The sequence below is a fragment of the Phymastichus coffea genome, unplaced genomic scaffold (genome assembly GCF_024137745.1).
Source record: "Phymastichus coffea isolate CEN01 unplaced genomic scaffold, Cenicafe_Pcof_1.1 PCOF00059, whole genome shotgun sequence".
NCBI classification, from domain to species: domain Eukaryota; kingdom Metazoa; phylum Arthropoda; class Insecta; order Hymenoptera; family Eulophidae; genus Phymastichus; species Phymastichus coffea.
Genome location: NW_026706870.1, coordinates 556267 through 567841, shown reverse-complemented (window position 1 = coordinate 567841; position 11575 = coordinate 556267). Strand labels below are relative to the sequence as shown.

Genomic DNA, 11575 nt, shown 5'->3' with positions numbered 1-11575 from the left:
CTCGCACGCGATCCACTCGTCGGTCAATTCTCATCACCGCGTTTCCACCAGAGTTGTTTATTGCTCTGTTTTGAAGGCTATGGGTTCTTTCGTGTTTTTCGCGTACCCATTCAGTCAATCTGATATACACAATTCATGTATTAAATATCTGGTATATTTTGAAAAGGAATTCGCTCGCGAAATCAGCATACGCATTTCTTTTATGTTCATAAAGTGATTTGACACTGAGAATTTCGATCGGTTCAATTATGATACTCTACGTATAATTGACAATGATGGCAAAATCTAAAAGATTACTTTTTCTATTTTGGATAAAAGAGAATTTTCCAAAATAAATGAAGAATTGAAGAGATACGGTATTCCTAAGCAAATTTCCAAACTTATTGGCTGAACTATTTGAAAATAATATAAGAATTCTTTTTTAAAGTGTATGTACTTGTCAGCAATTTTTCGTTGCTGCACTTACTTTGAATACTTTCATCATCTAGTCATTTCCCAAACGATTAGCACGCCTGTGTAAATTAAAATCTACATTTATCTTTTTACGGCAATTCTTTGCAAAGTTTTAGAATTTCAGATCTGTTTCATTTTATTTGATAGTACGCTGTGAAAATAGTTTAGTCCCATTACTATCGTAAAATCCGCTTATTAAGTTGTATATTATTAGATGCATTAAATAAGAGCATTAAAATCGAGTTCCAATTAAAAGCGATACAATAATTCGATTACAATGGCATATAACTGAGAAAACCTATTTTAATCGTTGATCATATCGTCTGAAAAATGGCGCTTCGCCAAACGGCTAATAACGTTTTCAAATTATAATGCAAACATAGAATTGTTAGCGATTACTTGATCCAGCTATATTTTTTTTTTAAATTTAACGTGAATGCTTAGTTTTCTAGATTGATTTCGACAATTTAAGTATTTTACAGCTCTGAAAAGACGCGTCTAATCGACGCGACACCGCATAGACGCCGAGAAACGTCTCCGCAATACTTACCAGGCGGCTCCGTTACATTTGCTTACCAAGTTGGCGAGATTAGCTGGTGGTATTGCTATTGCACCGCCCCAGAGATCTACGACGCGCTAACTCCCAACGAATTTTTAATATTATTTAAATTTGAAGATTTTATTCTTATTTTGAAAGTGTCGCAACATGGTTGCGGTCGCATATTTTTTTAATCAACATATATTCATGAACGCGATTACAAAGACTGAAATTGTTTATAATTTGATCTAAAAATAAAATATTTTTACATTATAAAATAATATTTATTGCGTAGTCGTTTGCAATTTGCACGTGTATTCTTAATTATTGCATTTCAGAGTGCCGCACAATTTAATAACCATTTTTATTTAATTGGTTATTTGAAAAATATGGTGAATCAGTCACGATGCAGATCGTGCCAGACTATGTTCGCGGTTAACTTTTACGACTAACAATGTACGACTTGGAAATTTCGCGTTGATTTCTTTAAAATTCAATTCACAAACGATTAGCCAAAGTGTTTCGCGACGCTCAGCTCGAATTCGAAATTCCAGAATTAAATTCATTGAGCCAGCTCTCGTCGTGGCAAATGTCTTTTAATTAAACTGCTCTACAAAACTCGATTCTGAAAGAGCTTTTCTCTCTCACTCTCTCGTTGACAAAAGAAATAGCAGTTACCAGCGTTTAAAATTCTCTGTGCAGCTCATTAATCTTCGAAAAGGACGAAAAAAGAAAAGGCAAAATAGGCGCGGCTCATCTCGAATTCCGCGGCGCGTGTCTTCCGCGAAAAGACCGAGCGATTTTCGCTGCGCGTACGCTCGTTTCCGCCGATTGATGCGTGCACGATTCCGAGTCTACGCTGCATAAGAATTTCTATGTGTGTGTCTCTCTCCCTCTCTCTCTCTTTTTTTTATTTGTTGCCGTGCGTGCGCCGCTGTCGTGCATTTTTGCGCGCGCCGCGCGCGCGCTGCTTTTTCCTCGTTGCGGCGCATTGATTTATACGACTTTTATTCGTTTACTTGGAATTTCATTTGTTCTTATACGATTGGCTTGCAAGATCGATGCTTGCGGCAACGCTCCTTTACGTTATTCTCAGCTGAATAATTATTTTGCCGCGCTGCCTAAGAATACGTACAACTGAATGTTTACCGAGGAATACTGAAGTCTTACGTTAATTTCATTTGGCTGACTTTGAAAGTCGCAAAAATATTTCGACATATAAATGAAATTCCCCCAACCCTAAAGTCGTTCTCTTCTCAGCAATGGAAAAACTTCGGCAGAAGGCAAAATTTAAACATTGAAATATTTACGCGCAAGCTCACCTAAGTTAACAGCACGTTCACACACAGCCGTAAAATGGGTTGCCCATCATGCGGAGCATTATGGATATAGATATACACCAACCAACTCTCTCTCTATCTCGCTGAGGCGCGACAACAAGATCCCATTCTAGAACTTGGCATGCGATGATCCATCGCGTACCTCGGTGCTATACGTAATCCGGCTAACAAGGGAGACTCCCTTTCTCGCTTAAAGTTTCTCGGCTACTGTGCATCTGTGTGAACATGTGTGACAAGTTATAATTCGTGCATATGAACTGTATCGAACGAGAGATTTCGATAATAAGCTCTATAAATAAAAGAACGTGGCTTAATGAACTCAATCTCTATTAATATATACATCGCGTGAGCCGTGGTTCACAGGATAACTTCCGTGAAAGGAATGTGTCACGCCTTCTCAAAATTTTATAATTGGTAATCGAAAGCTCTTGTTAATATTATGAAACAATGTATCAGTATCAAGAGGCTTACTCGATGTAAAAACGTTGCCCGTTATCAAAATTTGGATTCTTCACCACGTACACTTTTGTAAGATTGTACGGAGGCAACGTTGCCAAACATTTTTCGCATACAAATAAAATCTTATAAAAAGATACATAAGATAACATATTATACATCGTTCAAACCTAACTGCCGATTTTAGATATCTTATATACCTGAACGTCTGTTATCACTTTGAATTATGCAGCGCCAAATTAATGCTTTTTAAGATAGATCGATTAAAAATCGCTTAACTTTCTTTAATTTTCTCGAGGAAGTAGCTTAGTGTCATTGAAAGATTTCGATTGCATAATAATTTTGATGTTTCTAGATAACGTCAAGATACCCCGAAATTCGCGCATGTGTGCGAGTATGGTTATTGTTTAACCTCTCGATTAAAAGCCCGCCGTTCCATAAAGTTTCAATACTTTTTAAAGTGTGGCAGCCCTTTCAATTTTTCTACTCTTCTACTTTCGAGATACACATTGCTCATAGCAAAAAAGTCGGTTGACTAAGCATCAAGTTAACTGATGGTTATTCGCGTCGATTTTATGATTATATTCAAAGTCTGTAACATTGATACATTTAAACATTTTGAACCCTTATATGAAGTCATTAAATAACTTATATTATGCAGTTGAATCAAAGATATAAAACTTCTAATTTGGTGGTATTATTCAAATTTGACAATTTTAAAGTAATTGAAAATTTATCATTTATTTTTAGTTAAATACGTTTTTGCGTACTTCATACTAAATAAATATTGAAACTGATAATATAGAGTAAAAATAAATATACTATCATAAATGTGGTATAATTATTATTTGATGTACTATAGTTTATGTGTTTTTCGAAAGTGTTATTGTCTTTTGTAACGGTTTATATAGTTTGATACCATCGGTAATGAAGAAATATATTTGTACATAAATATTTTAGAGATTTTTGCAAGGATAAATTTCTTCTACTTTGAATTACCATATCTACGTCAATTTGTCGTACTCAAAACAGATGTTCAATGAATAAGTATGGGATAACATTGAATAAATTATTAATTTTCGAAGACAATTGATTTATTTTAATTGTCTTACTTCTATATAAGTTTATATACTATGACGTTGAATTTATATAAAATTAAAAAAATGGCATTTTACTAAAAGTATACTTCTTGTTTACGTATGGGTGGATTAGAAAATAATTTGTGAAGTGTAATAATGTAAATTGAGATATATCGATAATTAATAACTTATGGTAAATAATTATAAAATTTTTAGAGTGAATACAGTTAATTTTAATATTTCATTACATTGGTTAAAATCCAAGAGAAATTTTTTTGTTAAAGATAATAAATTGCATATAATTTTAAGTGTTTAATCTAAAGTGATATTCTTTGAAAAATGGATAATTAAATTCAATTACTAAGAAATTGTTAACCTTTTACTTGGATTTCTCTAAACAATGCAAATCCAGTCGAATGATTATTTCGTTCGAAAATTTCATACACTTACAATTTTCGTAAAGAAAAAAAAGAAAGTCTTTGAATAACGTGCAAATAAAAGAAATGTATATTTCAAGCACTGTAGGGAAAAAATCGCGAACGTTTTCCTATGTTATAGAGGCGAGCCTGTTGTCACGGGCCAATCAAACTCAAACCGTCTGTTTGGGCGTGCGTGTATAGGCGAGCGGGTATGAAAAAAAAACATCAAAAAAGTCGATAAATACAAAAAGGGCTTTTAGTTACTGCATGTCAAAGTCTATTTTGGATTGTCAGATGGACTACGATATTCGGATAAATAAATTTTAACCAAGTGAAAATGTTGAGTTTGTCTCGCGGCTTTTCTATTTTCTCACGTTATTTGATATCGCTGTGGAAGTGCTGGCATAGAAAGCATCTAATTTGAGGTATTCGACTGTCGAAAACACGTAAGCTGAGTGTATCTGTTGTTGTAGCTACTGCTGCCTGTTGTTGATATCCGCCGGGTGCAGGAGAAAAAAAGAGGACTGGCCCTTTTGATGTTTTACGCCGAATGCGTTAGTCTTGTTTTCGGATAAGAAAAATATGAATCGTACAACTGCTGTAACTAGATTTGATTCGCATATGTGAGATGAGATTTCACTTCAATGGAAATACATTAATTAAAACTACAAGAATTTTTTTCAATTAAACGGCTCGAGTTACACAACTCACGCTTGCATTTGCAATTAGCGAACTTCAGAAATAATATAAATAACATTCAGCCAGTACGGAAATGACCGAGACACGGGTATATAGCAACGCACGGACGATCCTCGGATAAACAACTAATTCGTATAAGCAAATGCATCATCGCCTACAGACTGCATACTCGCGACGAGTTTGCGCACGATCATACGGATACATACACGGCAGATCAATCAAAGCCACGCGCACACACACGCGCGCGTGGGTATAAGCAGCGGCGCAGCGTGCGGATACTAATTGCGCGCCTCGGGAGTTGCCGGTATAGTATTAGAAGTTGGCGCCTTGGCATTGCATGCGCAGAGACAGGACCGAGAGCAAATAGTAGTACATCCCTGCAGGCTAAACCTAATTTGCGTGTTGCAGCCCTCCACCCTCCGCGCGCGCGAGCTTCACGTCACAAATCATCGCGCGACGTGACGGATGCCAGCTGGCTCGATTGTTTTAGTTTTGCAACGGGAGTTTCGCATCGCTAAACTCGCACGCGCGCCTACCTCCTCTTTCTACGTGTCGGTGCGCGCGCGAGTACGGGGGTCGCTGCGCGTTGCTACCATAGCTCGCTCGCGACCGTTCTTCTTTTATTTTTATGTTATTGTTGATTTGTTTATTGATCTTCACCTTTACACACGGCATTGCGTTTTATCACGAAAAGCATATAAGGAACGGCAATGTCGAAACTGATCTCTCGAGAATGCGTACAACAGGAAGTTTCAGAATTGGAGATGAATGCTCATACAGAATTTCGACTATGACTTTCAATGCCTCAGTCTTGCAAATTCCAACTTCTGGTTTATTGAATTTGCATTAATAATTATGGAAGTTTAGGAAGATGTACAGATGAATTCAGCTAATTATTCATGGGTAGGTGCTTCTACCATTTAGTGAAATAAAGCAACTGATATTGACTACGCTTCCTTAGTTTTTCTATATATTGTGTTCGTTTATTCGATTCACATAAATTCATGTCATTCGTATAGAAATATGTAGTGAATTAGAATAAAATGAATTTAATAGATTCTTGAGAATCCCTAATAATAATAAACAAACTGTACAATTTGTTAGTTTATAAAAGATTTTTTCATTAATATGATTATCTGAAGATAATTTTTCTCAAGGACCGTTTTCTTAAGTGCGACCGTCCTTTTTAAAAAATCTACAAAAAACATCATTATACAAGAAAATCGAGTCAATGATTTTTGTCCGATAGAAATAAATAGACGCCATATAGAGTGACAATGGCAAATAAACAACTCTAATAAACGCACCAATATTTAACAATGTATATATAATAAGCTGTTCGATCAACGCCTATCTTGTGTATAACAATCAAACATGCGCTTCCCATTCCCCACTATGTAAATGCTGTAAATGTATTTACTTACAAAATTGCAATCGTTGACAAGTGACGGTCTAATGTTGTAAGGACAGAAACATAATTTCACTTATGTTATATATTTCTTTTGATGCTTTTTTTTCTCGATGTACTAATAATATTGCTTGATACAAAAAAAAATGGAATTTTAACTTTGTGAATGGCTAAACGTAATATTTTTTTCTCGACTTTACGTTATATGTATTTCGTAACCATCAAGCAACTAAATGATACTAAATTATTTTTATATTTTCATAACGTATTTATGTAGCAATAAAACTGCAGCAACACGTCACATCAATTGTAATATTTCAATGATTAAAACTCCGTAAGTAAATAAACGACATTCGCATGATTAAAAATAGGATGTGTCTATTCAATTCATTGTGTACGGGATAGACACATTGACTAATCAGTTTACCATCATTTATGCATCTTTCAATATCGGTATGTTTATTAAAGTTATGTATTTCCCTTAGTAAGGTAGTAACTGTTGTATAATAGGTCACTGCTTATTTTTCTAAAAGAAAATTATTGATTCGATTGTCTCTCCACTATGTATATTAAAAAAATCCTATTTCATACATTCAATTTTCGATACAATATCGGATGGGAATACCAATTTCGTACAGAAAAAACAACTAAATAAAGAAACAAAACGAAAATCGACAACACGAAGCTCGCATGATGCATTTAGTCTTTTACAATTACACCTCTTGTCGATTTTTTCGATGAAGCGACAGTACTTCGCTTACTTAGCCGACAATGAACTAAAAAGAAAAATTGTACGACGATCGTCACGGTCATAGTTTCAGTGCGAAAATCCAGCCCTGGAACAGTGATGGGGGTTACGAAATTTTCATTGACAGAAACATACTCGTTATCGATTTTCTCACAATTGTTCTAAGCAGTTGACTACAATTTACAAAGCGTCACAGTTAAAATTCTCTTGCGTAAAAAATTAGTGCATTAGGTAGAAGAGAAATTTCCAATAGTGGTTGATAAATTTTATTTAACTTTTTCGGAAATTTGTGAAAAAAAGCTACAATAAATTAAATTTTATGAAGAAAAGTTCCAAACTCCTTTCATTATTCAGTGTTATCATTCCGTACTGTAATTTATACAGTGACAACATTTGTAATTTTTACGTAAAAGTTCTATCCCTGAAGAAATGGAAAAAGTTCACGTTATATCTTTTTTTTCAACATATTTGAAGGTTCATTTTGTTTCGCGAACACTTGTTTATAAATTCACCATCTCAGGCAATAATTCATTTTTTCGTGTAAAACCTAATCATTCAAAGGTGTATTCAGATGGAATCGTTTACCAAGTAGCATTACAGAAGGCGGTTGCATTTTAAAGAAAAAAGTTAGAAAGAGTGCACGTAATGATGCAGCCCTCTCGCGCGACGACGAAAATTCGGCTGACAGGATTGTAGAAAAACATGTGCATATTCGATACTTTTATAGGCGTCGAGTGCTTGGCAGCTTTTAAATGTACAAACCGAAAAGATTATTATATTGACAGAATTTTTAATCCATAATTAGCTTATTATTTACGTGAAATTTTTTCATTAGTCAGTATATATAACACATGTGGCATCTTGGAATTTCTTGAAATATTTTTAATATATATTATCACTTATTAATGGGCGTTGAAAAAGTGTAATATGAAATGTTTCTATAAAGTAAATTTTTTAATAAAAACTTGAAAAATGAATTGACTTGAAAACCATCCTCTTAAAGAGGAAGAAAACAAGCCATCGATCGCGTTAAATCATCACTTAACGCGGCAGAGTTCTCAAAATGAGGAAACAAAATGCAAAATGCATTTCGGTACATGCACATACGTGATTCTTTTATTCTATAAGCTTCTCCCTGCTAACCCCTTTCCATTCCTTTTTGCGGCCATGCGGGAGTTAAAAGTACAAAATAAAAAGAAGAGGAAAAACATCAGGAGGCACGCGCGCGTGTATAGAGAATAGGAAAAGAAAAGGCAAAAAGAGAGACGACAAAGCGACGGCGAGTGTAGTTGCGGATGAAGAAGGGGGAAGCCAGCTACACAGCCTTTTTACGTTCGGAGACTCTACTCGCTGAAAAACGATGCCCGGTTTCTTTACGAGAAAATATCGTTTCTCGTTTCACCGGCTCTGCGCGCGCTGAGAAATAGATATACGTATCTCAAAGTTTTATGTATTATATATCGAATAACGCTGATGAGCACGGCAAGCTCAACGTCACACAGTGTCAATGACATCTTTGCTATTCGCGAGAACTCGATTGCACAACTCGACAGCGCGTTCCCGCTGGTTGCTCCTCTCGAAGCGCGCCCGTTACACTTTGTTGGGAAAATCAACTTCCATCGATGGATGCTACCTCTGCATATTTACGGCATATGGAGTGTTTGAGCGCTCGGAACAAATTATTGGAAAGATTCGTGATGGATCCAAAAATCGGCTAACACCTTCGCACGCGAGACATTTGTGGTGGCCATCAACCAAATTTTTTATGGTTTGTTCTTTTGATTATCCATTAAAAATATTGAATTACCTTTCGACACATTAGTCTAGATTTTCTTGGACAATATCAGATTTCCATTACTTTCGTAATTGCACAACAGTCACGCCAGTAGTTCCCAAAATTTCGGGAACTTCCTCTAAAGTTATACACGCTGTACATATAGGCATGTCAAAATGTCAGAGGAATCTAATGGCGAAGTCCAACTTAAAAACAATGAGTTACAATGGTGCGATGAGTCGAGAGTGTTTTTTTTTTTAATTTTCATTTCTATCAATTACAAGAGTACGAATTTATTTTTTGAAAGTCGTTTGTGCGACGAAATCTATTTTTTGTACACTGGCATAGACAACGCGGCTCTTTTTTCCGTATTAATTGAACGGAAATTTGTATTTATACACACTTAACCACGTATTCACAGCTGTGTTTGTCAATTGCATCAGTCAAATTATCTGTATTGTATGACGGTACGGCAACACTGTCAAAATTGTAATTCACACATATAACAGTATACACTGTACAGCAGTTAAGCGCTAAGCCAAACTCAAGTTTACAACGGACATATTATCTCCGCAATTGTCATCAGCGCAGATCGATTACGTAAAGCTCGACAGTGGCTAGCAGTGTAGTGTATACATATATCGGTTCAGTTCCGTTCTCAATAACCTCTCGCATCTATTAGCCACTACACCGCACTGTCCAGATAATTACAGATTTCACAATCCTTTTCTTGTTTTACCGGCAACGCCTGTAAACAAAACAATATGTAAATGGCATCGATAAGCTGGCACCGTTTTTTAAAAGCAAAAAAGACGAGAAAAGTCTATCGTCTACCTACGCTCTTTCTGTCTCGGCACTCTCGGCAGTGTAGCTGCATTATAAGGGCGCGCGCGCAGCTTTCATGTGTATATAGCCTCTGGTGGGGAGGTTTCATGAGAGAGAGAGAGAGAGAGAGAGAGCGGCGCCGGCAGCATTTTAGTTCCGCGCAATCCTTCGCGCTGTGAACACGCACGTCGAAGCTCTTTGTAATAGCTGTACCACAGCGTTTACAACAGAAACACTAACACACATATATACATGTACTTGGGAGCCAGGCGTGAGTGAGTGTGCTGTGCTGGTTTAGTTTCGTTTCTTGCAAGTGCGTGCTTGGTTTGTTTTTACTACGACGAGAAAGAAAATAATTATTGATTGTTGTGACAAAAATATATAGACAACAATGCGTGCTATACTACTGCTGTTGAGTATTCTACTCGGTGTCGATGCCAAGCTGTCAATTGATGCTAAGATTCGCGAGGATCCCGACTTGTCTGAGGTGAGTTTTTTTGTTTGGTTTTCAGTGAAATACAAAAAGCCTATCCTACAACTTGACACCTCGTTTATTCTTTGTACATTTACATGTATATTGACGATGTATTTTCGCTTAATTTATTATATTGTTAGAAATTCTTTGTTAGGCGATCGTTGGAATTGTAATCTGTGTTTCTCAAATCAAGCATTTCAGCAGACAGCGGGTAGTTTACGAGGTCATAAACATCATTTTCGAGAAATTTAGTTTCGAAAAGAAACGTAACTTTATCAATCTTTTCGCTTTGTTTCCATAAGTGTTGAAGTAATCAAAGATGTGAAAACACCATGCAAAACTGATTAAATTATTCAGATTAAAACAATCATCCCGATTCGATAATTTGCATCAAAAAAATACGGGAATTTCAAAAAGTGCAAATTTTTATTTTAAAGAAAAACACTTTTATTCTTTAAACTTTGGCAGAACGCTAAAAAATAAAAATAACTTAAAAAACATTGAAGATAGTTCTTTCAATTCATTGAATCCATATAATATATATCTATCTTATTCAAAGTGACTGTTAATATAATAAATGAAACAATTAACTACAGGTTTTTCGATAATTTCTTAGCGGAAAAGGTGAAATATCTTTCGTTTGTAGAAGACCTGCAAGAATCAATAATATTGATTCCGCGTACTTGAAATTTCTAATTATGTAATTCTATTCAGAATAGACATAACATAGACATTCATGGAAGGTTTGATGATAAAACAAATTTAATAACATAGCGAGAATAAAGGTTTCATTTGTTTGTATTTCTGATTTCATATCGAATAACACGAAGTTGTTCATTCAAAATATCTCATTTTGCATCTTTCATTTCTCGTAATTGTCGAGCTGTGATACAAACTTAACAATCACCATCGCTAAAAAAATTAAATGTCGAGTGCAAACAGACGCAGTGTTTTAAGACTGCGGATTTCACAAAAGAAATCCATTTACAACGCGGAATAATTTGTAGGAAGAAAAGTAACAAATAAAAAAAAGCGCGCAATACATTTTTAATTAAACCTGAATGAACCCTTGGCGCGAGATAGGAAGGACGGAAAAACGCGTCGCAATAAAAACAATTTTTTTCCTTTCCAGTGCAAAATTAGTATTCCCAGCAACAGAAAGAAAAGTCATTACGTTTTAAAATTTTCTCAAACGACTAATTGCAGTTCGATAGCTTGATTTGCGAGAGAGGGAGAGAGAGAGAGAGAACCGTCGTGGAGATCCAAGAAGAAATAAGTAAGAGAGAAAAAAAGTGCACGAGCCATTAGAGCCAATTGCTTCTCCTTCTTGGCGCTTCGTTCGTTATAATCGAGTCACCCGC

The 11575-nt window shown here is 35.6% G+C and overlaps 1 protein-coding gene across 6 annotated transcripts in view; it reads left to right on the top strand.

Annotated features, from left to right (window-relative positions):
- The first annotated feature begins 9911 nt into the window (after positions 1-9911).
- The window catches only part of LOC131666645 (fasciclin-1), a 153274-nt gene continuing 151610 nt past the window's right edge, over positions 9912-11575 (top strand). For all 6 annotated transcript variants that reach the window (XM_058939482.1, XM_058939483.1, XM_058939486.1 and 3 more), the window contains exon 1: positions 9912-10226. In XM_058939482.1, the coding sequence (XP_058795465.1) occupies positions 10131-10226 (96 nt within the window). In that variant the 5' untranslated portion in view covers positions 9912-10130. The remainder of the gene's footprint in view (positions 10227-11575) is intronic.